This window comes from Melozone crissalis, unplaced genomic scaffold (genome assembly GCF_028551555.1).
Source record: "Melozone crissalis strain CALT ecotype California unplaced genomic scaffold, PUWL_Pcris_2 ptg000014l_1, whole genome shotgun sequence".
NCBI classification, from domain to species: Eukaryota; Metazoa; Chordata; class Aves; order Passeriformes; family Passerellidae; genus Melozone; species Melozone crissalis.
In genome coordinates, this window is record NW_026535792.1 from 76,477 (window position 1) to 102,929 (window position 26,453).

The 26,453-nt window shown below is 39.4% G+C and overlaps 1 protein-coding gene across 2 annotated transcripts in view; it reads right to left on the minus strand.

The window, feature by feature from the left end:
* Positions 1-216: 216 nt before the first annotated feature.
* IQGAP1 (IQ motif containing GTPase activating protein 1) overlaps positions 217-26,453 on the minus strand; it is a 53,567-nt gene continuing 27,330 nt past the window's right edge. The window contains exons 15-38 of one of the 2 annotated variants that reach the window (XM_054272807.1): positions 25,797-25,960; positions 23,047-23,137; positions 21,912-22,073; positions 21,400-21,542; positions 20,877-21,047; positions 19,715-19,798; positions 19,545-19,616; positions 19,383-19,452; positions 18,436-18,644; positions 17,255-17,410; positions 16,875-17,038; positions 15,847-16,071; positions 14,477-14,617; positions 14,304-14,388; positions 11,914-12,146; positions 11,042-11,174; positions 10,564-10,666; positions 8,927-9,062; positions 7,654-7,741; positions 7,024-7,236; positions 5,811-5,977; positions 4,035-4,157; positions 3,056-3,164; positions 217-1,577 (exon numbers count right to left, since the gene is read on the minus strand). In XM_054272807.1, coding sequence (XP_054128782.1) covers positions 1,464-1,577; positions 3,056-3,164; positions 4,035-4,157; positions 5,811-5,977; positions 7,024-7,236; positions 7,654-7,741; positions 8,927-9,062; positions 10,564-10,666; positions 11,042-11,174; positions 11,914-12,146; positions 14,304-14,388; positions 14,477-14,617; positions 15,847-16,071; positions 16,875-17,038; positions 17,255-17,410; positions 18,436-18,644; positions 19,383-19,452; positions 19,545-19,616; positions 19,715-19,798; positions 20,877-21,047; positions 21,400-21,542; positions 21,912-22,073; positions 23,047-23,137; positions 25,797-25,960 — 3,356 coding nt within the window. In that variant the 3' untranslated portion in view covers positions 217-1,463. Of the gene's footprint in view, positions 1,578-3,055; positions 3,165-4,034; positions 4,158-5,810; positions 5,978-7,023; positions 7,237-7,653; positions 7,742-8,926; positions 9,063-10,563; positions 10,667-11,041; positions 11,175-11,913; positions 12,147-14,303; positions 14,389-14,476; positions 14,618-15,846; positions 16,072-16,874; positions 17,039-17,254; positions 17,411-18,435; positions 18,645-19,382; positions 19,453-19,544; positions 19,617-19,714; positions 19,799-20,876; positions 21,048-21,399; positions 21,543-21,911; positions 22,074-23,046; positions 23,138-25,796; positions 25,961-26,453 lie in introns of those variants that run through there. The other variant, XM_054272808.1, reaches the window with a different exon arrangement.

Genomic DNA, 26,453 nt, shown 5'->3' on the forward strand with positions numbered 1-26,453 from the left:
TGTGCTCCATCTTTCTTGGGCTTGGTAAGCAGTTTTTGTTATTGGGTTGGACCACACATACACCAAACACACTAGTGTATGTTTAAATACAGTATAAACACCAGCAAGTTTACTTATTTCCTTCCAAGAGAACTACAGAAAAGTTATACTCAGTAGCACAGACATTCCAAATACTAGGAGTGTCTTTCATGAGAAAAAAAGACATAAGCTGAAAGAACTTGCCTCGGAGTAGATCAAAAAGTTCATTTAAACTCTGTACAGTAACCTGAATAAGCAGACCAACTTGAAATTCGCAGGAGATATGTCTGTTAAAAAAAAACTGAAGGAAAAAACTGGGGAAACAGCTGAAGCAAATTAATTTAAAGGCCAATTATATTTTGTAAGAGTCTCTGCATTTTTATTGGATATAACAGAACAACCCCCACCACTATGAAAAAGCACAGACGAAACCCCCATGAAATAATAAAAGATAAAGGAATTTGAGTGTAGCTAGAAAAAAATTAACTTTTTAAAAGCTAATTTATTTGAGACAGGCTCTACCTACAGACTTGTCCAAGGAAGAAAACTAACATTTATTGCATCAGACACAGATATATATATAACATTGCTCTAAACTGGGGAAAAAAAAGTGAATTTTACATTTCAAATGCTTTGCAAGCAACATTAAAAGTTAGCGTGTCACAAGAAATTGTTTCAGCTACCCTCCCCTTCCACAAAAATCTTTTAATCTATAAGCCCTAGTAAATACATTCCATGGTCCCTCCATTAGGGGTGCACCTCTAAATTACTACAGTGTGATAAACAGAAGCAAATGGAGAAAAATGAGACACTTAAGCTGCTATATGTGGCTGTAGTACATCATCACAAATAGCTCAGTAACTTTTTATGCTTACTGATTACCTGACCACAGTAGTTCTAATCTTGGCAACTGGCAACTGCCACCTCTACCAATGCAAGCTTGCAAACAAACGGATAACCTGAATCTTAACCATGTTTTCCATTGGTCATCTTTGCTTGAGAATAACTGGATATAAATACCACCTGCAACCCTTTTTTAGTTCTCAGGAAGAGGCTAATAGACCTCCATATAGTGCCAGCTTTCTCTTTGCACAGGCAAAAGAACTCAAGCCTCATAAAGCACACAGTTAGGCAAACTAAGCATTCAGATGGCCTAAGTATACTCGAATATTAGTTGAATTGCCAAACCCATGTAAAAATACATTCTAAAATAACCTCTTTAAAGGGGATCTTCAAAGTTGGAAGACTATAAATAAACAAGAAACCAACTCCCTGCAGACTCAATCAGGGTTGTCAATTCCAAGAAGTTCTTAGTCCTCCTTCATGATACATTTGACACAATTAGTACACGGTGCGAATATACTGATACATCACCACATTATTAAAAGTTGCATGTGCAGGTTTCTATCCATCTCCCCTTTCACAGACTTACTGGCAGAGGTCAGCTACTTCCCATAAAATTTCTTATTCAGAAGAAAGATCAGAAGATTGACGTTCACTTTTGCTCTGTCGAACAACTTCATGACAGCAACACCTTCATACTGCAGCTGCAAGAGATCCTGCAAAGAGAGTATCTTAATGAGTGAAGAATTGTCAAGAGCTGACAGAGAATATATAAGACCCTGTAGTACAGTAGATCTTAAGGAATATCAACAAAAAAGTACACAGCATAACATAGAAAAGCAAGAGACTTATTAAAGAGCCACTTTTACTGTGAAAAAAATAGTAATTCTAAGACATTAAAGGTCTTAATTATTTTAAGCAGTGGGTTTAAAAAAATTACAAAAGAGAACAGAAATAGAAGACCAGCCATCTCCAGCCTTGTCATTTGCACAGTAGCCATAAACATTTAGAACATTTAGGTTTCCTATGTGCCTAATTCTATCATGTACCCATGAAGCATTACAACATTCCACAGCGTCCCTTTCTGAAAGCTTTAGTGGCCACAGATCTCAGGGAAGTGGCTTACAGCGCTTCAATCTACGGCGCAAAAAGAAACAGCATCTCAGTCAGTATGCATATGATGTCGATTCAGCCTCTCAGTTGTTTACGTGGGCGGTATTTCTAGTTATACTTTGCTTTGTCAGCAATGCACCTGCACTGATTTTATCTAACTGATTAAATTCTTTCCGCAATCCCACTCCTGCAAGTAACACAGTGGGTAGGTGTGGGCATATGGGTGGACGTGTGTGATGTTGTATCCCTTGTGCTGTCCTCTGACAACATCTGCTTTATCTGCAAGGCAGCGCTACAAAGGCATAGTGGTATAGTAAACCATGTGACCTTGGTGACCTTGGGTAGCCCCACAAACCAACAGGTTAATGACCAGCTCTGACAGATTAGGACCGGAACATACTAGGGGAGCCCTCAAAGCAAACAAAAGGTGTGAGGCAGCTGTCCATCCCAGCAGCCAAGCTGGCATGGACTAACTGCAATGCACGGTGCTACTGCACACAATCTGTTTTGAAAGGCCTGAGGCTTCCACAACTAACAAACCTAAAGAAGACCAAGATGCACAGGGAGTGGGGAAAGAAAGGGACAGAGACACCAGGTGTGAAAATACTGGCATGAGAAAAAGAACAGGGAACCGTGAAGTCGGCATGCCTGTTCTGGTGGCCTAAGTAAAGGCTGACACCTAAGGAGGACATTTAAGAACCGGAAACAAATGGGTAAGTGTAGAGTAGCAGAAAGAATACCAATACACAATGACTGGCTGAAGCCATCACACACAAGCCTAGGTGCCACAGACTCCAAAGCTCTCTGCTGTAGCAGCAAATTGTTGAAAATGCAAGTTTTTGTTTTGTGTGTGTATCTGTATACATAATTAAGAACACAGACCGACAACAGGCTTTCATTAGCAAATAAACAAAAAGCAGTTTGGATCCCCTGTATGTATTGCATCTGTTTCATCTGCAATAAATGGGTTATTTTTGAGAACATTATTCAGACCATTTAGGCAAAAAATGTGTCACTGCTATTTTGATGAAGAGACTGGCATGGGAACTTACACGAGACTATTAAACAGGACAGTTCTTACCTGATAATGTAACATAAACGTTTCCATCTGTACACCCATGAATTTTGCTTTAACCTCAAAATCTCCCACTTCTTCTGTTGGACTGATTTCAAAAATCACGTTTTTAAACCTATGAAGTTGAGAAATGACAAATCACAGGGAGGGAATATATGAGATGAAACCTGAAGACAAATTTTTAAAAATTCTCTTCTTAACTCTTTATTCTATTATCCCCATTTGAAATGAGCCCATACAAGCCAAAGAGACTCAATACAACAATGAACAGAAGTCTAACATGTCCGGTAAATCCTATCTTCACAGAAGCATAGCAGGAAACAGGGTCATTTAATTTAGTTTGCAAAATCTAAGCAGTCTACTTTAGTGCCGCATATTTATGCCTCATTTAGTGCACCGAGTACAAAGTATGACTCAGAGGTGAAAAAATTCTAGTAACAGCCAGCTCCTCTATATTCCACACAAGACATGCCAGCTTCTCAAGGCTAGCAAACTACAGCTGGAAAAACTCAAGCTAGCATAAAGCTGACTTTTCAGCAATGGAAGCTGTTAGGCATAATAACAATTCACCCAAGGAGGTACCCTCCCATAACTGTGGAGGTGACAGAGAAGCGGTTGGGGGAAAGATGATGTCATGTTTAAATCACATTACACTTCTCAATCAAAGAATTGCTTTGCTCCAACCAGAAAAAGAGAACTGAAGAGTGATCACTATGCAAGGTGTCTTGGCCCTAGGGATGCCAGCCTAGGTCATCAAAGCAACTTTTCCAGCTTCAATAACTAAGTCTACCAATAACACTAAAATTCAAATAACAAAATTGCGAGACAATGTCACACAGCCTCAAAGAGATCACAAAATTTCTGGTCCTCAACTATTACCACCTAGACTAGTTCTAAGAAAAAGACAGGAATTCAGCATACCTATTTTCCTTTTCCTCCAAAAAGGTTATTTAGCTCTAAAGAGTTTTAAATAATAGATACTCACTGGTTACCTTGCAGGTCCTCAATCTCTAAAAGCACTCCCTTCTCATGAAGTCGAGCTGCTGTGTATTTCAGAGAAATCTTTTTACTGTTTTTGCCTTTCATCTCTCGAGGTTTCTTGGAGACTCTGGGGAAAAAAAGACAAACCAAACAAATTAGAAGGTCACAAGTAAAGACACTGCAGTAAATTTTCAATTCTATTTGAAAGAGGGCATAGAATCAGTACAGATAAAGAACTGTAACTAATGATAGATAATTACGTACTTCTACTAGTCAGTTTACCCACAAAGCACTGGTAGCCCAGATCAGATCCTTAATTTTCTACTATTTACCACTAACATTTAAGCAGAATAATAATAATAATAATACTAAAGTAAACAAAAACCAATCAAAAAAACAAAACCAAAAAAATCCCACCCAAAACCTAAGGATATGGTACTTCATAAAAAGCAATACCATCTCTCATTAGGCAAAATGAGGTCTAATGACAACTGACATGGAAAAAAGCTGAGACTACTCAGAAACTTGCTTGTATTTTCATTCTGCAAACAAAAAGGGTTCACATTCTCACATCTGACTGGAGAAGACAACAACTTTTTTTCCCCCCCAGAAAATCTAATTTGTCTAGCACTGTAACAGCTGACTTCATTTGGCATAGAAATGGGGACAATTTGTGAGCAACAGTTTCTTTGTAGGTAACTATGTTATTTTCATTCTAATAAGGATAACAGGACAGACTGACTGAGCAGCAAGTGCCTATGTGGACAACAACGTTTGTACCACTGGACTCTCCGCACTATCTTCTCCCAAAGGGAACAAAAAATCTTTCAAGATTGTCTTTTTGACACCATTCATGGCAAGGGCCTCACCCTGTATTTTCTTACTGCTGCTGAGACCCTTTTGCTAAGACTATTGCTGTGGGAAAGAGCTTGGACAAGGAGCTTTGAGCAGATAGCATCATGGTTCTTCTTAGCAACACATGCTTTCTTGTAAGAAGCACCTCTAGGGCCGTGGAACCACCTGCCTGCAGGTCATGAGGCTCAAGACCATCTAAGGAATCTGAAGGTGTGGAAGTCCATGGACCCTGATGAGATGTGTCTGATGAGACGGGTCCTCGGGGAACCAGTGGAAGAAGTGGCTAAGCCACTATCCACCATGTATGAGAAAACGTGGCATTCCAGTCAAGCTCCTATCAACTGGAGAAGGAAAATAAGGAAGATACAATCTGTCTCACTTCTGTGACTGGCAAGGTCCTCCTAGAAACTGTGCTAAGATACATGAAAAACAAGGAGGTAATTGGTGACAGCCAATATACCTTCACTCAGGTGCCCAGCCAATTTGGTGATCTGCTACAACAGGGTTAATATACCATTTCTGGATGAGGTTTTCAACTTCTTCTCCATTTCTGACTGACAATCATCTACCTGTATTTGTGGAAAAGCATTCAACAATGTTCCACACAACATCCTCGTGTCTAAACTGAAGAAAAAGGGATTTGATAAATGGACCACTTGACGGATAAGGATCAACTGGATGGTCACACTCAAAGAATTGCAGTCAACAGCTTCCTGTGAGGGTGGTAAGGCCCCGGGACAAGTTGCCTGGGAAGCTGTGGCTACCCCATCCCAGAACTGTTCCAGCCCAGGCTGGATGGGGCTTGGAGCAACCCGGTCTAGTGCAAGGTGTCCCTGCCCATGGCAGGGCGGTGGGAACCAGATTGTCTTTAAAGGTCCCCTCAAAACCAAACCATTTTATGGTTCTACAGTTCCAAGATACTTACTTGCCCTTGCTGGCCAAGTTATCCAAGCAGGTCTTTATGTAACTTTTGTAATAATCTACTTGTTCTCCATAAAAAGTAGCTTTGGAGTTCAAGGCACTGTATGTCTGCTGCAGCTTCACTAGCTCCGCTTTTCTTCTCTGACGGTATCTACGCTGATTTCTGATATCCTACAGCACAAAGAAAGGCAGAGACTTAACAGTGATTTGAGCTCTCCAGGTGCTCAGTCCCAGAGCCACTGAGTACTTGAAACACACAATTTGATTTTGCTTCAATGCAAGGCTTGAGCACTCACTTGCACTTGCCCCAGTTTAAGTGTCACAGCTTTTTCTCTGTTATGACTATTTGTGGAACTAACCAACTCTACAAAGTTGCACCTTCTGTGGCTTTCTCAAACTTCAGTTCTGTTCTAGTTGCAATGACTAGAGTGGGCACTGAAAGCCCATGAGATAAAAGCAGTAATTCTGCCAGCACTGGAAAGTATCTTACAAATCGAGCGCAACAACCATCGCAGCACACAGACTTCATTATTTTTCTTTGTCCGTCAGCGTTTAAGTATCACTTGCCTTAATATCTCAACAAGAAAACACTACATTCATTGACTGATACTTTAATTTGTGACACGTATAATCTATAGTAAAATTACTTCTTATCAAATCCCTAAAGGTGATTATTTAGTTGGTTTACTTACGTAACATTTCCCAAATAGTTTTTCAGTAATCAATGTGATGTAAAATATATTGTCACTGTAGCAATATAAAACAGTACTGGATCTCATTTGTAAGTTTTTCATAGCAACTCTCCTCATAATTTAGGGATTATTTAACGGGCACATTTAAATCAAAATAACAATTAGGATGTCTTAGAGTTATGAGCAAAACTTCTTTGAGTGACTGAGCTTGTAGAGGCACTACTTGAATTAGTGAAATAGAGCAGAAAAACACATCACACGTCAGGACCTCCCTTCCAAGCTATTAAGTTTTTTCTTAAAGTATCTGAGAACCAGGCAACGCAGTCGTTTGAGAGAACAGAAACACTGTATAAAAGTAAAGGACTTTCCACATGCCAAGAGCTGGAAATGCGGCAACAAAAGGCATGATTTTTCTCTATAAATTAGCTACTAAAAAACTTACTCTCCCTCTGAAAACTCATGCCAGTTTCACAAAGCTGGAAACTGGGAAAACTATCATTACTAGGAAACCATCAAATGGTATACCTTCGCAATGTCATTGATTAGTTCCTGGTATTTATTTTTGGCATTCACTGGCCCCAGTTCTGCCAACTTCTTCAGGCCTGCCTTGATTTTTTCTTTTTTTTCTTGGAGATTCAAGTTGCCATCTTCCTTTACAGAGACAGATTTTTTCATCTTATCAGGAGTTTTAGCATCACGAATGGCCCGTTTCTGCATAGCTCTATGATGCTCTGCTTCCTAGAAGAAAACAAAAACCTGCAAGTTCATAAGCAGATCAATTACAAGAAGACAAAAAGAAGCAGAGACAGATTGTCTGATCTCTGGCATAATACAGGATAAAGAGTTTTGCTTGGCAATTCCCGTACTGATTTGAATGAACAGATTTTGATGAACACATTCTACACGTGGGGACCAGGAGAAGCCTAACTATCATCTAAAGTGGTCTTCTACATAAACAGTTTCTAGCAACTGCTGCAGGAGTAAGATTCACATGTACAATTTACTTCCACTGTACACCCTCCTGATTATCTTAACACTCTGCTCCATCATCAGTGGAGACAGTGTCACTGCAATACTTAAACGGAGAATCTCACACATATCTAGATAGATTATGATTTCCAAGTCTAAAACCAGCACAGACAAACAGCATCATACTTGCTCTGAAGTAGCTGAAGTTTCCAAAATTTCAGTCAGCGTCTCCCCTGGCTGGAAGCGGATTACATCAACAATTAAACGTTTTGTGCTGTAAAGAGATCAAGGATAATAGAAGAAAAAAAATTAAATAGAAAGACCTTTAATACTTTTCTGTTCTGCAACAATACCTCTCTGTAATATGCACAATTTGCTTCCCAAAACTTCTTCAAACAGCAAGGAGGCTACCCCATATATTAGAAGGTAGCCCCAGTACTGCCACGTGGACCACAGAAACTGCATTCAAGGTGAATGATAACGCAGGTAGCAGCCACAGCCCATCTGTGCAACCAGAAAAGCTCTATAATATTATCCATCCATAAGCATGCTTCAGTGATCTATAACAGGTATCAAAAAACTCAGAAGGATTATTTTCTTATGTGGATGGGAGACAGGTAGATCTCAAGTGCAGCCTGGCAACAGACAGGGTCATTTCCTTGATTTGAGCTGAGATTTAATCACAGTCGGTGTCCACTGTGAAGCACTTCTGTCCTTAAGCCACACAATAAAACCAAATAGCATCTCTGTAGTCCAGCTGGAATTATTTTTGGAATCACACAAACTGCATTGCATACGCACCTTCCTCATCATCCACAACTTAAACAACTACCAGTGCAGCTGGTAAATCTTTACTTTTGAAATCAATGTGACCTTTGTCTGGTGGGTAGGAAAATACTGATGTATCATTTAAGAAGTCCGGTAAAAGTTATTTTTGGAGACAAAATCTTCTCATGGGAGATGATTTGTCTGCCTACACCTAGTACATGCTGAGCAAAGATTTTTCAAACTGCCATCTGAGCAGGAATGCATAAGAGGAGGTAAGCATGCATTTGAACGTCAGGTCACTGCTTTGTACATCTCAGCAATAGGGATTTGCTTAAAACCAGCCAAGAGTCCCTGCTAGTTACAGGTTTTCCAGAATAAATATTCTGGCAATAATAAAATTATTATTGCGGAAAGAATTTAATTGGTGAGATAAAATGACAGCCCATTGCTCTCTTTCCTTTAGGTTATAAGATCTATGCTTCTCAAAAAGGCTATAAGTCTTCATCAATTAAAAGTCATGCCACAGCATGGAAAAGGACATGACTACAATCTCGGTGTATTTGGAGTAACAGATCCCCCACAATTCCTTAAATTATGCCTCAATTCTCTCATTTTCACATGCTGATTAACTGGCAAAATTCCACTTGCTCCTTCTTTTAAGTAACATACCAGGTAGTTATCTCCTACTTACTTCAAAAGAATTGTTCTTGCATCCATCTCTGCATTCTCATCACCAGGAACGTCAAATTTATTAGTGAGTGTGAGAGAAACCTCAGTCTTTGCTAGCATTTCCCTGTTGGGGTCATTAACATTGCCAGAACCTTCCCCTGCCAAGCAGAGAGAGTTTATAGATTAAATCACATTCTTTACCTTTTTGACTGTTAGGACTTCGTAATTTTTCCCATAACAGACACAGAGAAATTAGACTGCTTCCTATACTGTCCAAAGGACACTTCAAAACCCAAAACAACTTTTAAAGACATCATCTTGAATATATCAGACTTTCTTGAATATATCAGACTGTATCTTGAATATCAGACTTTTTCATAATAAATCTGAGAGAACGCACCAGCCAGAAAAGCACCACAAAGTCACCACTTTGAATGCCTTAAAGATTTACATGCATTCCACACTCTATCTCAGTATCTCACTTAGAAGAGTGGCTGAACTGCCAAAAGTAGAAAACAAAAATGTGATGATGCCCATATGTCCATGTCCTCATCAAAATGCATGATTCAAGGTAAGAGCAAAGAGCTTGTTAGCAACTGAGTCTATCATCATCTCTTGAACTAAGTAAGCTATCCCATCAAAAAGAAATTTTCTTCCTCTAACTGCATATGAACTTTCACTAGAACAATAGTTGGTAGCTTTCCCCCCATTTTTTAAAGGGTTGCAGAAAGATCTGACATATTAGCCACAGTGAAACAATGCACACAGGAGAAATGAAATGGGGAAGGAGGGCGAGTTCTAGCTAAACCCATGGTCTCTGCTTGTTCAGATAATGCCTCTTACAGTTCTTTGCCAGTGCTTGGAAGAAAATGTGCTTGCAATCATTCCTTTAGAAGATTCTAACCTTTCTGATCAAGCAACTTCAAGGTTAGTGTTTGCTGTCAGAGCATCTTCTCCAAAAACTGTGCCTGGTTTGCCTCCCTCCCCTCTGCTAGACTAGAAACTTCAAATAACTGCAACACAGAAACCAATGAAGGAGAAAAACTTGTGCATCCTTCCAGTATGTGTTACATCCTGAAGCAGTAAACTGTGTCTCAGGTTTCCAGAACAGTTTCACAGATTAGCAGTGTTAGTTCCTTCTTCCCCCAGCCAGAAGGGAATAAAATTCTATTTTCCTTATGGAAAGTAACTCTAAAGGAGGGGAAAAATGTTACCTGTCTGTTGGGGAAGATCACCTGTCCACATGCCAAAGACTCTTAAAGGAACACATGCTATTTAATACATTTATTACTGCACTCTGCAAGGAATACCTACAGGTCTCCAGTAAGGACAGATCCTTGCAAACAAGCTGGAACAGGGACACAAGCACAGAGAAATGGCTCCAGTGTAATGGAACAAAGAAAATATGTCAATATCCATCTGTCTTCTGGAAACTTCTAGAGTGGGATGAGGTGAGGTGGGTGGGGAGAAGAGAAAGAACCCCTGGTTTTTTTTAAGGCACTAAATTATGCAGAGAAAATATACTGCAACAAATCTGAAGCTGCTTTTTAGAGCACGTCCTCCCGAAGGACCTGTGATGATTTCTCACTGTTTCTTTACTGCACTTTAAGTCATTTCAGGTAATATCACATATCACTTTAGCAGAATAAACTAGACCACCTATTAAAGACTCAATTGTAGGAACCTCTCCGAGATCATCCAGCAGCTCGTGAATTGGATCATTGTGCTCAGGAGCAATTGCATCTTGATGGTCTAAGAGCAACTAGATGAATAGAAAAAAACAATAATGTTTTAACAATACATCCTTTTCTAGACAGTAGAATTTCATTACTTTAGGCTGGTATCTTTTAGAAAAAAATCACTGAACTCCAAAGCAGCAATGTCAATATTCAGAGCTGCGTCAATATCACAATATTGACAAAATCATGACAATAATGTGAAAATACTCAAATGCTTTCCAAAGAAACTTAGTGAAGCTGTACCTAAACTACTATATTCGATAAACCAACAAGCTCTCACAAACTACAATCATTACAACTTTCGGCCTTGTATTTGGTACCTTTGTGTTTCAGACAGAAGCAGCATTTTCTTCACAAACACTGCTTATAAGGAGCAACTGTGACTAATGCATACTTACAGTGTGTGTATTGATGATTTCACCGATAGAAATATAAATTACTGGTTTAGTGAGAGTCACCAAGTCTGAATATTCATCAATATTAAATTTATCCTGCAATTCGGGAACCTCACAGGCAGCCTGAAAAAAACGCCTTCAGAACAAAGAAGGAGAGAACCCTCAGTATGACTCTGAGATATGTCAAGAGTATTACCTCCCTGTGACAAGTTCAAGCATAGACTCTCCCCTTTAAACTATGGTACACTATGGCATACTACAGTTTGCAGCTTTAGTTTAACACATCAGAAGCAAACTAGTAAATTCAATCATTGATACTGGCCATGTTGACATTTGCTCATTTTCAAAATTGACAGAACTGCCTTCAGTGATCTCATTCTCCTGCCTCCACTGCATTATCATCCTTTGCCCCCAACTACCTCTGGTTACCCTTTTTCCAAAAGACAGGAGATATGACAATTCTTAAACAAAAGCTTACTTCAACTACATGAATAGCTAAATGCCAACCTGCTTTATTCCTGATCACCACTAGATTTTCATGTGCAACCAGGGTTCACACAGGACAGAAGAATGTATGTCCTGTCCAAAGTACTGTAATAAGCACGTGCAAAAGCAACCTTTATTTTGGACACTTGAAACTCTTGACTTTGCAATCTCATGAAAATAGAATCCATTGTTCATAAATCCCAGGTATATATTTTATCTGCCATTGTCACTGATGCTTATGGCAGTCTGGACTGAAATCTTTTATTTTAAATAGACTGCATATTTGACAGAGACAGAATTTTTCATATTCTAAATTTACTGTTTTCCCTTTTTACTTGCAATGTTACCCTTCTACAAACTTTCCAACTTAATTAGCTACGTTCTTCTACCTGAATTTCTGGTATGACTGCAACAGGTATTCATTAATGATGCTTAGATGAGCATTGTCTCCCATGAACATCTTATTGGATGCAGCATGCTGTAACATCTTTGCAATGGAACCGAGGTTTCTGCGTTGATCTGTTGTCAGCTGACCTCCAGCTGAAAGGTCGATGATGTCGAATGCATCTGGTGCAACAATAGCTGGATTCATGTAGCGATAATAGAGTAAGTTGCCCACAATCTGGGAAAGAAAGAAGAAATGTATGAAAAAACAAAAGTACAGGACCCAACCAAATTTTATTGAAACTACTCTGTGTTTAGATAAATTATTTTCTTGTAAGCTTCTTTCCAACACAAAGGTTCTGCTGTACAGAGGCACACACCATCCCAAAAGATCTACAGTGTTAAAAAAAACCAATATCATAAAGATGCAATAGGGCAGTCAACACAGAGGAAAGCCTGAGCACCATCAGTCACAGGACAATACAGCAGCAGATATTCCTATGCGTAAAAATCTAGAACTGCAACTTACAAAAATGTACGGATAGGAGACACTATAAGTTACCAATGAACTACTGATATGAGCATGAGAGAGTCTGTCAGGAGAATTAAATGCAACTGAATTAGCCTAACAGAGGGCAGAATGACCACAATACAGAGGAATCTGATAATGAAGTTTCAGTGTGGAACAAGAGCCGATTTTTAAAGAAGCATAAAGCACAGGCTGCCATCTCTGACAAAGAAAAAATAGGGAAGAAGAATGGCACACCAAGAAGGTAAATTGAGGAAATGATTTTCCATTTCTTGTCCAAAGCCCTTCTCTCTTTCAGAATAAAAGCCTTCTTCTATAACCCAGCAAGATATTCTGGCACAGACCCCTAGTTAGTGAGAACCCATTTAATCCAGAAATAAGAAAATCAGAAGTACAGAAAACAAATGGCATTGGATGCTTTGAAAATCCAATTTACCTAGTCAAATGTGAGCAAAGAACTACAAATAAAGATTATCACATTATCCATATGCTCACAATATTCTTCTACCCTGTGCTGGATATTTTGCCAAAAGTAATTCTAGCAAGGAAAGGTATTAACTCACCGTGCTGATTTAAAGCAAAAGCTCTCTCACCACATGCTCATTTGCAGAAGGCCAGGTCACTGAACCTTGGCTTCACCTGCTTTTCATGTGACTAAAATGCATGGAAGAGATTGGGGTCTGAACAAACAGGTGAAAACACAGAGAAAAAACCTAGCCATTGGTAAGTCCCAGAAATTAATAACTGGTTTCAGTCAGGCCACGTTTGGAGAAGTGTTTTACGCAAGCCTCTGCTGTACTCTCACAAATTATGCTGTGGGATGTTAACAGTCTGCTGACCATTAACAGTCTGCTTACTGCCAGTAAAAAGAAAAAAACAACCATGAAAGAAATTGAATTAATGACATTTGAACTTGTGGGGCAAAAAGAACAGTATATTATATGAGAATCTTCAGTTGCTAAAAAAAAATCTACAGGTAGGTATTGCATGCAACTGCAGTTTTGACTTTCATGTGGACAGTTACATTATTTCCATGAGGATTAACAAAACCTGCAGTTTTCCACCTAAATTTACAGATGGAAGAAATTAATTCACCTGCATAGAAAGAACCGATGTCTCAGAATGGGAAAGCACAGAACTAGAAGAGAGAAGAAAACAGCATTCAGATTGGTAATTATTTTGTAATGAAGAAGAGGCAGAGAAGCTTAAAGAGATGTTGTCAAGTATTCTAATAACCAAACTATATATTGTATTAAAAAGTAAAGCATTCATGGGCATAAATTCGGAATTTCCCAGAAGCCACAAAATCAACGAAATTTCAACAAAAACCCTGATGCTGTAGTCATCTAAGAGCAACTAATATTAGGATCCTTTTAGTTCTCCAAACCAATTGAAATGCAAAATACAAAACTGACCAGGCATCATGGGAAGCAATTCTACATATTGCCGTCAAAATATCCCAGTGTGTTCCATATGGGGCATTAAGAATTTGGCACACAGACTTTTTAACTTGTCTCTTTAAGGAAGGAGCAGCAGGCAGTGATCACACTAGTTAACCCAAGGTTTATTTTCTAGGAGCAACAGTAAACCCCAGGTCAAGAAACCTAAAGGTCCAAATGCCCAAGATACTAAAAACAAAACAGAAGCATCATGATACTTCCTTCTAAACAATGTATTACATCTCAAGCAATGTGTATGAAGATACCATCAATACCCTGATGTGAAATATTTTCTATCTGTAGAGGTAAATGAATAGGTTTACATGCGCTCCTCTCCAAACATACACCTAACAAGAGAGAAGAATGAGATGAGCTTGCCACAGCCAATTCGGCTGGCAATTATTTACAAAGGTGTATAGATCCTCACCTTCAGAAGCTCATCCTCACCAGCATCAGGAAACTTCTCATGCAGGGAGTCTTTTAGGACCTTGGCAATGAAACGCATTCCATACCTGAGAGAAAGAAAAGCTCAAATAAGACTGCTGCAAGCATGAAGACACCAGCAACTTCACAGGGATAACAGTGGTGCATCAGACTCACGGGATTTTGTCCACTGAACTAATAATGGCAGACAGGAACTTGTCTGTCACTGTCCTCATGTTTCTGATTGAGGCATCCAGGCGCGTCCTCACCTCTTCATGACTTAGGGCTTGCTCAGGAGTAACATCATATGGCAGTTTGCTATTTGAAAAAGTCAGACATATAAAGGAGAGTATTACTCAGGCTAGTACACTTCAAGAACCTATAGCCTGAAACATATTCACTGCCAAAACCAGAAACTTATATTCACTTCGCTGCAAAAAACTATGCACTGCTTTTAATTAACCTGTTTGGCACCGTCAGAACTGAAATTCTTTTGCTTTTACTTCCTTTACTTTCCCTTGTGCTGGCCACTGAGAGAAAGACCCGGCTAACTCAAAATTGAATCTTTTTTACAGCATGCACACGAGGCAAAAAAAGCACCACTCATTATACATAGTGGTACTTCAGACTGCGAATTGGTGAAAATGAAAGCTACACATTTGAGTATTAAGATGATGAAAACTTGGACACAAGCAGAGCAGCATCCATAAAATCAATATAACATGCTACTGAAGGAATGGTTATCCTTTTTTCAATCAGCTGAAACTACTGCATAGTATTCCAGTGAACACAGACAAATGATAATTCATAAAGGTGTATCCTAAATCTCATGTATAGAGAAGAATCTGAATACACATCATCACTTCCATTTTTACCATATCCAGAATTTTGCATAAAGTGTGCAAATGTATACGACTGCTTTAGATATGGAGGAAGTCATTCATCTGTACAGCTTTTGCTTTTTTTTTTTAATACATTAAAAAATCCCAATAACACAACAAAATCCTCAAGTCCTAGCAAATCACAACCACCGAAGAAAAAGAAACCAGAATGACACAAAATCACATAGCTGAATATAAATTTGTCATCAATGGCTGATATTAATTAGAAAGATGTTAGGACCAAGGAGAATTAAACGCAATGTGATGGTTCCTGCCAGCAAGAGCGGCTTTGTGTGCTTGAAAACAGTACGTGTTGCACAGGCCAAGCATGACATGAATAGGGACTGACATGGAAATAATTCCCAAATACATTTTCTTACAATACACTATTTTACGTTAGAGGGCATCTCATAGCTAACTATCAAGTTAACATAGGAAAATACCAAAGAGCACTTCTTTTTCCATAATTTAATGACATTCCTGTTCAATACTCTCAGCACCATAACCAGAGTAAGAACTTTAGAACTCTCAGATGAAAGCTGTCTTGACAAGACAGTTGGCAGATGCATGCAGTGGAGCCAAGGAGGCAAGTTTTGAACGACTAACTGAGCAATGCAAAGCAGCTAAGCAATGCTTAGAAAAATACAGTATTAACAGGTCCCATACCTGGCCTCTCCAGTTTGAGATTCCATCTGGTTAACCCAAGACTTGTAAATATCCACAGGATCAGTTTTGATATTAAGTGACTTGTCATCGATGATTTCCTTCACAACTGGTGCAAGGATCTGCCTCAGGGCATTTTGACCACGGGCACCACGATTGAAACTTACCACCATTTTAATAACAGTAGGATTCCCAGTCACAATTTCATGTATCTGGTCTACTTTTGATCTGAAGAAAAAAGAATCCATATGAAATTTTAGGTATGCATAACTCTGTCACTGCCTACACTTCCCTGGACTACTGTTCCAAGCATAACTTTGGGGGTGGGGTGGTGGGGGGAGACACACATGTTTTTTAGAAGTTGTTATTTGTTTCAAGGCATCTTCATGCTTAAAAAGCATTCCCAAAAATGCTTGAGGGTAGTTCCTTAAAAAGTTCATTGCATATTCTTCCTCACAGCAAGTTGTGCCACTCTGCATTGTTAAGTCATGTAACTCAAACTCACACTTTGAGTTACAGTCATGTAAGTCATGTTACACTGAGCACCTAAGGCCTAAGCAATCCAACAAAACATGTCTGAGGACAGCCAGAGTTTCTAACACTGACAGGAAACAGAAATGCCAAACAACAGAGATTTCAGACTCCTCATTAGTTTTTGCAAATCCAGACAGCTTAGATTTAGCTCTCTTCCTGGCTCCTAAAGCCTGAGTTTGCACTTTGTTGGACATATTTATAATCAGACACTGGAGAATTGAGATTAGACTGAATTTTAGAATGACTTTGCTTCAGATCAGAAGTAGCTGCCATGTTGTGAAATCTTGATTGAAGTGAAAAGCCTTCATCTTCTATTGACATACTTGATTCTTCTTTGATAGACTACATTAATATATATGAAATGGGAAAAGGACAGTGAAGGGACAGATTAGCATTATCTGCATATAAGCACTAGACTTCACATGAAAAGGTGCCTCATTTTCAGGAACTGCCAAAACTGATTCAACAGCAAGAATGTGCCGTATGCTACCACATACTTGATCTCTTCCTGCAGTGCTGTTTGGAAAAGTCGCAACAACAGGTATTCCTCTCTTTGATTGGATGCATAGTTATACAGCGTGAAGATGACAGAATCCATGAATTTTGTGGATTTGTTTTGAGGCATCTGAAAAATCAGCTTGGCCAAGTAGGTTGGGTTAGTCTACAACAACAAGAAAAATTACTTAGTGTACATGTCCCCACTGGTGTTGCTAAAAAACTAAGGTGGCTCAAAACAGTTGCTGGCTGGACTTGATTTTAGAGGTCTTTTTCAACTTTACTTACTTCTATGACAACTACAGCGCACAAGCAAAGACTCTGCTAAGACATATCACCTTCTATGACAAAAGGTTACCGAGCAGTGTAAGAAGTTGCTTACCTGAAGTAGGTAGAACAAATGCTGATAGGCTTCCAACTTTTCTCTCTTTTCTTTGCTCAATGCTTTCAAACCTCCCCTTTGCTTGTTCAGCATCATCATGTCAGAGAGCTGTTCCTTGTTCTTCTTGGTAAGTTTTTTGCTATGAGAAACAACATCCTGGAAAGAAAGAAAAGGTACAGATTTCACTCTGAGAAGTTTCAAACAAGAAATACTGGAAAACAGTTGCATCTGAGAGCTAGTTCTCTTGGATGTGGAAATGCAGGGTCAAGGAATGCCTGGGGCTATAAAAGTGAAGCATTGTTTGCTATGGCAGCAGTTTCTCCAACTAGAAGTATATGTTCTGCTTTGTTCCTGACTTTGTGAATTGGTCTGAAACCCTAGATGGGCTAGTCACTCTTGGCAGCAATTACGATCAGAGCTGGTAGCATTCTGGAGACACTTGTAAATGTTTTCCTTTTTTAAACTGGGCTTACAGTTTACAAATACTGTTCTATATTCACCTAGCTCACTACCTCCACATACTCTGACAGCAATAGCACTTTTCACTGCAATCATCAGCCCAACCACTGCAGCTTCCTTCTAAGATAAATTTCACTACACCAATTGAGATTTTGCGCTCAGAGAAGCCTAGTGTAATGAATTCAGGATCACATGAAAAGTTGAACAATACTTCAGCTTGAAGAAAAGACAATGCTGTATCAGCAAGAGCCCCTTTTTTTTTTCTTTTTTGGAAATGAATCACACCAGGCAATCTTAGATAGAGGGCACTTCCTTTAACCAACAAGCAACCAAGCCTCACAAGCATGTCTCCTGCCTCCAAAATTACAAAATCACCCCCTTGGCAGAAAGCCTGTGGCATGTGACTTGTTTAACCCCAAAGGAGCAACAAAACAGTCTCAAAGCCATTAAATACAAAACCTGTTGCATTTGTTAGCTCAAGATAAGTCTTGCTGCCTTTTTTAGCTTCAGGACTTGTTTCTTCTCCTCCTACAGTTTTCTTTCTAGGGATACATACTAAATCAGTGGACTTAACTAAGAACAAACTGGGAGTAAAAACTAAGTCAGGGGAAATGTTTTCCACTGGGTCTGAGCAACCAACATCTAAGGCCAGGAGCTCTCCATGCCAACTACCACTGGGCTCAATTCTATGTGTAGCTGGTCTCCCAACACACATTTCTTACCTGCAATGTAATTTTGTTTTTCACTAGCAAACCAATTTTGATGTCCATGAGATTGAGGTCATTTTCCAGTTGCTGATTGGATCGGATCAAGGTTACAACTTCTTCACGGAGTTTCATTAGCTCAAGCTCCTCCTGAAAATCTTGGTCACTCTGATCAAGCAAGTGGACAAATTTCCGAACCACAGCCATAGGTGGATTTTCAGCATTAACTAAAAACAGGAAAGAAAATAGACAACACTAGGGGATGGCAAACAGAAGTAAATATATGCCTTATCTATGTTTAAACAGCACATCAAGGAGCACCCAGAGTCAAATTAGTACCATCTTGTCTAACCAGCTTCAGACATTTTAATTCTCCTATTCTGAGAAAATTGTAAGAGAACTAAATCAAGAACAAAGTATTAGCATAGGGTAGTACACACTGTCAGAGCTAACTGCAAAGCTACAGTTCTATTTTTCAGCAGGAAAAAAAAAAATAGGCAGCTAGAATCAACTTCTCCTTCAGCCTCAAGAACTACCTACACCCTGCACTTCCCTATGAACTTCATCCTGACTGCTCCTCAAAACTGTCTTGATGTTATAGATCACACAGCCAATACCATAATGGTTGACAAGAAGCTTGATGTGACCCAGCAATGTGCACTTGCAGCACAGAAAGCCAACTGCATCCTGGGCTGCATCAAAAGCAGTGTGGTCAGGTGGTCAAGGCAGGTGATTCTCCTCCTCTACTCTACTCTAATGAGACCCCACCTGAGACCCCAATATAGTAAGAAGGATATGGAGCTGCAGGGCCGAGTCCAGAGGAGGGCTACAAAGATTATCATGGGCTAAAGCATCTCTCCAATGGAGACAGGCAGAGAGAGTTGGGGAATCTCTTCTATGAATCTATGATCCCTCACAAACAGAGATTCAAGCCACAGCAGTTTTATTCTCTTGGCAATACTTACTGAGGGTTTTGTAGTCTTCTCGGGCTTTGTTTGCTCGAATAAAGGCTTGAATTTTTACGACATCATTTATCTAGGATTTAAGAAACAAAAAAGCACTTGACATTGTTCTGGAAAGAATACCAAAGTCAGGTACAGAATATATTTAACAAGATAGCCTCTTACGTGGTTTCTGAAATACTGCAGACGATCTCTGTAACGTCTTCTGGCTTGATACATCCTGGTCATTGATTGAATCTATTGAAGGGAAACCAAAACACTCAGATCCAAAACTTATCTATGAAGTTCGCTACCCCAAAGGCTTACCAAAACAGCAAGCGGAAAACCTGCACTACCTTTACTACTTGGTCCTTTTGTGCACGTAGGTAATCCAAACGGGTTTGATATGCCTTCCTTTGCTTGTAGCCACGCCATTGAGACTGAAAACAAAACAAAACAGGCACATTCACTTTACTTTTCTAATTGAACAGAAGTAATTGCAAATCTGAGCTTCTTTGGGTTCCTCAGCTTCCAACTGCCCTTTTGGCTAAATGAAACATGAAGGAGACGTGCTTGTCTTATCAAGAGACACTGTGTCAAGCATTAACTATTCTCCAAATGTAATCATGAGAGACTTGAAATTACACCATGAAGAGCCTGGGCCTTCTGAAGCACAATTAGAGGTCAAGGATACAGTGAAACAGTCAAGTTGATAGAAACTGTTCTACATAAGGATCATGTGTTAGCTGCTGCTGAGAACAATGGTGTAACAGTTTAAGCTTTCCCAGCAGACCCATTGCCATTCACACTTGGGAAGAGAAGTCAGGCAAGGGGTTGGACTACACTTGAAGGGAGAGTGTGTTATTTTAATGATCTGGGAGTGGGTGTGGAGGTTTGGTTAAATATACAGCAGAGTATCTGCTACTTAGGCAGAAACAATTGGATATATACTGCTGAAATAATAAAATGGTAATAGGGTGCAAAGCAACTGTTGCATTTGCACATAATTCAGTTACAACATCACAGAATAATTTTTTTGTGGCTGTCCTGTAAATGCACCTGATTTCATGCTTAATTATCCAGCTATCCTCCAAATCCCTGGACAAATTTGAAGAAAAGCAAGAATACTGAAGACCATGTTGTTTCTCCTTAATTCATGATGAATCACAGCAGCAATGCATCTCATGGTACTATCACCATCAACACATAGAACACACTTCATATTTCCTCACTCCCGAAACATTGAAACGTATAAAAAAATAACTGTTAAAGCTTCCTCAAGTAAGTTTTTCTCTCTCCAATTCTATGTGATTACTGGATCGATTATATATGACACCTAAAAGCAAATAATACACCAAAACTCACTGGAGAAGGAAATGTTTTTAGATAAGTTACAATATGAGGCAAAGACAATTGTGTGCTGTAATTACTTGAATTGAACAAAAACTGTTAATAAGCTTGTGTACAGAAAACAACTGCAGAGTACAAGTTCCAAACAGAATTAAAGGGTATCACTACCTGAATGCAAGTGATTGCTGGGACTTGCTTCTTCAAAAAATTAATTCTTGAGTTGAATTCCTGGCGAACAAGATACCCTCGACAGCAAGCCTGAAGTTTCATAATCAGGTTCTCATTTGCAAGCCACAGCTGTTCTCGGTTGTATGCTGCAGTGACTCCAGATATGGTGCTCTGATTTAATGTTATGATAGGAAGAGAAGCCAGAAAAAGAAAATGGAAATACAAAAAAAAGGATGTTACATCAGCTTTCCATACTGTGCTTACAAGAAACTCCAAAGCTGTGTTTCAAAAAACAGTGACATCACGGTCCCGTACTCTCTTAGTGACAGGATAAATTTTCATGAAATAGGACAAGGAGTTGTGACACACACAATCTGATGATGCCTAGCAAATCAAATTAATTACTAAGCAAGTTAACATGACTATGGCATTGAAGCATTCTATCTCAGAGCTGCATTAAGGGTGGGAATGGTGAGAACGTCAACTTTCGAGAGAAGGAGCATGTGTTAATCTATTACTCTACCTGTATCTCTTCCCGTGACAGCTGAGTGTCATTTTGCACAAATTCTGCTGGTTCATCCCATCCTCCCTCTTTGGTCCGCAGGTTATGATAATAATGATAGCCTCCTCTCACCCAGTGTTTCACCCATTCGCTGCCATTGCCCCCTAAGAGCAGAAACTGCAATTAGAAGTGTGAAACACACTGACAAGTGTCTTTCCTTTCACACATACAAATTTTACAACCAGGAAATTTCCTTTACAGATTATTCTTTCTCCAAACAAGGAAAGGAATGTTTCTGAATCCCTAATGACCTCATATGAGAGCTACCTAAACACAACGCATTGTATAAGTGGAGAACATTATACTACTCATATTTTTTTTTTTTTTAAAAAAACCACCTTATTTCACAGAGCATCCACAGCTGCTATCTACAACACAGGATTTTTTCCCAGGGGCTTTTTTACCTCTAGTTCCAGTTCCATGCACAATAATCTTGCGTTTATTTCACTAATAGTTAGCTACTTAAGGTGTACCTGCCGCCCTTTTCTTAACTTCTGACAATTCTTGCTGGTACGTCTCAGCACATTCTGGAGTGACTCCGTACAGCCCAACATCAGGTGAACGCAAGGCACTCAGGGTCTGGCTAATGTCACCACGATCTACTGCTTCATTAATGGCTAGAATTCCTAAGGAGACTTGGATAAAACCAGAAACCAAGTTAGCGCAGGGTCTCAGTAACTCACAGCAAGCACAGAATGGCAGAACAGAGCACGGCAACATGAACACACCCTCATAGCTGGGCTGTATGTAAGATATGCAAATTTTAAGTGTACATAAACATGAAACATAAATAAAAAACCAACTCGAGGACTTGCAGTATAGAGGCCTCTTCAGTACAGAGTATCCAGCCATGCGTGAAACTGCACCTGACAGCATGTAATGGTGTGCCCAAAGTCCCAGTATGGTGCTGATTTATCACCAGAACTTTTCAACATACACAGTTACAGCTCTCCTCTGATGTCTGTTTCAGTTAACACAGTTTCTTCTGGCAGAGCCAGCCACAACTCAACAACCAGAGCAATAATTACTTAATTGTTTCTGCAGACAAAAACAAAATTGTTATAATGACTGGGAAGCAACAACGGGTGGACCAGTCCACCTGCCAACTGCGTTAAGGAGCAAAGGTGAGTATCACTGACGGGCAGTACTCTTTGTATCCAAAAACCATGTGAGTATTTGTCTGGTAATATCTAAGAGAACCAAGACAAGACAACAGTACTTCACACAAATAAAAGGTAATGCTCACCAGAAAGCATCATTTCAATAGTGCATGTGAACACTCTCACTTCTAACCAATCACCCACAGACACACACAATTAGTCGCAAATGACAAACAATTTGAAAAAGATTGGTCCAACAAGGTAATGTAGTCTAATGGTCACATGCAAAACTGGAAAAAAATGCATATTCCCCCACAACAGAAGAAATTTAGTATTGGAAGAATCTGACATTCACTCCTCAAAAAACCACACCTGCACCAGAAGCCTGTAGGCTCTTCTGGTTTCCTTTGCCACATGTATATGACATGTCTAGCCCCCAACTTTTCCTTAAATAAGTGGTATTTGGCTGGTAGGGGGATTAATTGCAATACTGTGCGATAATACTTACATCTCTGGGACTCCTCAGTGTCCTTGTTAGCCTTATGAATCCCATCCTGAATTTCATCTAGCCAAAGTACAGCTGTTTCATCCTGTGTGTCCTGAGGAGAATACAACAAGAAAAATATACAATATCAGGAGAAAAGTATCACTGTTTTTGCCAAGTAAGATAACCTATATTCAGAAACAGCCAATAGAGTAGTTTTCCATAACAGAGGGAAAAATAAGTATTTCAGTCTTCCTAACTAACTCCAGCACAAGGATATAATGTGGATTTGTGACTGGCAGAGACTACTATGGCATTACCAAACTCAACACTTTCCCTGGGCAAAAGAAATTCGCAGGAAACAGAACAAACAAGAAATTCTATCAATAAGAATCACTCTAATAAGATGAGCAAACACAAGGCCAGGGACTTAGTGCCAGCTAGTCCTAAAGCCATACTAGCTAAGAGTATATGATTTTCCAGGAAGTTAGTCCTTCAACAGAAGAACTACCGAGAGCTGCTGATGCACATATGTGTGCAGAAACTAATAAACCTTTGGGTAAGGTCACATCAGGCTGCTCATTTCCCTGCCCACAAAACTTCACAAACCTGTACAAACTAACAAAGCAAAAAGCATCGTATGTGTTGTGGATGGGTGTACACACACAGCAGTCAAAGCCACGTTTTAAATCTTTATTTTAACAGATGGCCTGTCAAGGAACAGTGATCACACAGTATCCTGTATTTTGGCTGGGAAATCTAGCCAAATGAGCTAATGTTACATGCAGAAATTTGAGAGGAGGAAAGGGATAAGTGTTTTGCAAGTCCCAAAATATACATAGAGAACAATGACCCAGCAGTTGCCAAGCATAAGCTTCTCTCCACCCACTGGTCCTTCCTGTAGGTAACTACCAAAAGAAATGCTAAGATGCAACTACCATCCCTCTGACAACTTTTCTCATACAAACAGAACATAGGAAACCTTTAGTTCTGGAAGGGAATAATAATCACAGTGCACAAAAGAACCACTATTTACAACATTCAAGGGCTTTAAGGCCAGACTTAAAATGGACATTTCCTCATGTGCTTTCCATATTTTAACCATTGTTTTGGCAGATCTGAAACTAACTGGCTAAATGATACTTCATTCAAGAGCTTAACATGACCTTCATAGGCAGATTTCATCTGAAAGCCAGACAGTCCCACAAGAGTACCAGCAACAGCAAAATTCCTGTCCAGGATGTGGGGGAGAATCATCACTGTAACTCTACTGTACTATGTATCCACAGAAGTCAAAACCATGTTGTGGCTTCTCTACACTTTTACTGCTGCAAGGCTTTCTGCAAGATACACACAGTGTAACATACTATGGAGTCTACTGTTTTTTCCCCTCTCACCTCTCTCATCAGCATGATATAGCACTCCCCAATCAAGTAAGCAACTGAACAACATCTTAAGGTGAACAATAATCCTTCTCAACCCCAAGGTATGGAAATCACTAGTTCATAACAGTTGACTTCAGATTGTGGTTATTTTCCCCACATAGTTACTGTATAATATGATCTTTCTATTTCTGGAATTATTCCCATGCTGCTGGGAGAAGCCCTTTATTTATCTTATGTCTAAATAAGGTAATTTCATATCAACCCAGAAGTTACCAGCACAGTCTGGCACAAGTTTAAGTACAGGATAAAAAGATTTCATTGTTTCATTCTGACTCAGCGAGAGGAAATGCTTCAGCACAAAATGGATCCTGAGGAACATTAACCCTGTCAAGACCCTTGGGAAAGGTGCTTAATGATTTCCATCAGAATGGCATACGGTTTTCTATTGTCATCATACTGGTTTACCTTTAGTCAAAAACAAAATGTTCAACGCAATCTAGACCTTAGCCTCTGTACAAAACTGTACACTGCTACTTGAACAATGAGCTCCACAGCAGGAAAAAGAAAACAAAACACTCTCAAGTCACTGAAAGCAGACATCTGCTACTTCTCTGTAAATAGATACGGGAAAAAAAACCAGTGTCCCCTCCCTACTACCCAAAAATCACTTGCATACACACACCTGCACTTGTCATCCTTTCTTATACCTTGATGAAAGGTGTAAGATGAAACTTGTTCTTCCTCTCTTCATCTTCACCTTTCAATTAGTGAAAACTGCAACTATGTACAAGTAGGTAGAAGTCCTTGGCTAATGGCTAATGACAACTTCAGCTCAAAAAAGCCATAAGCAATGGAAGTGTCATCAGGTGAACAACAGCATATATATTTTGCTGGTAGCATGTATGCATGTTGTTTCACATCTTTTTTCTAATTTATCACTTTACAGATTTTTCCACTTCCAGAAACTTTCTTTTTTGCCATATATATAACTATACTTCAGAGTACATTTAACACAGAACATGAGAATAAAGTACTTAAGCTTGCAGAAAACTTGCAAGCAGAAGTTCAGTACTCCTGGAATGAACATGGTCTCCTCACAAAACCAGATAATGAATATTATTTTTTCCACAAAAAAGATACGTACCTCACTTGGGACCCGAGTTTAGCTATAGTAAGCCACCATGTGCTCTTAATATCCTTACACCCATCTCCACAGTTCACAGATTGACACTGCTAGCTGAAATCTCTTTCTGATTGGTTAAGATCAGTTGAAGGTATGCAGAATGCCCACTCTCCATTGCCAATTTTGATTCCGGACTTTCAAGACCAGTAACATTACAGCAACACTAATGCAAAGGTCTTTCAAAAGGTGCATTTAACTGCACTCACCTGCGCTTTCTCTCTCTTGGCTCGAAGTAGTGTATCTTGGTAATGCTGTGCTACCTTTGGGGCTACACCCTCCAATTTTGCTGCAGGAGTCTGTAAGGCTTGAAGAGTCTTCTTGGTGTCCCCTTCATCCAGAGCTTCATTAATAAGACCAATTGCCAAAATCCCTAGGGAGGAATGCAAAGGGGGAGGAGAAAGACGAAGTTCCATTCTTGGTTAACAATAATCACAAGCATTGCTTCAGAACAAAAGTGCAGTTAGTCCTTCCTAAATCAAGTAACAGCTCAGAACCACATTATTTTTTCAACAGAAAACATTATTTACTAGCAAAGAAACCAAAGCTATTTCTCCTCTCCAAAGTAGTTGTAATTCTTGAGCGCTGCAATAAAAAAAATAAAGTTTCAAAGGAAAAAAAAAAAAAGCACCTCAGGGAGACCACATGCAGCAACAAAACTGAATCCTCAGACATCCAGCTCAGAGCTTCTAGAAAGCCTAAATGGCCAGAGTTCACAATATTCCAAGGTTATGGCTTGGAAAGAAATCTTCACATGAAACTAAGGCCCTCCATGGAATACCATTGAAAAATACAGTAACCTTGTATTTTAGAAAACTCTTTTATTAAGGACATATGTAGTATCAGCTGTATTATCAGAGAAGTGG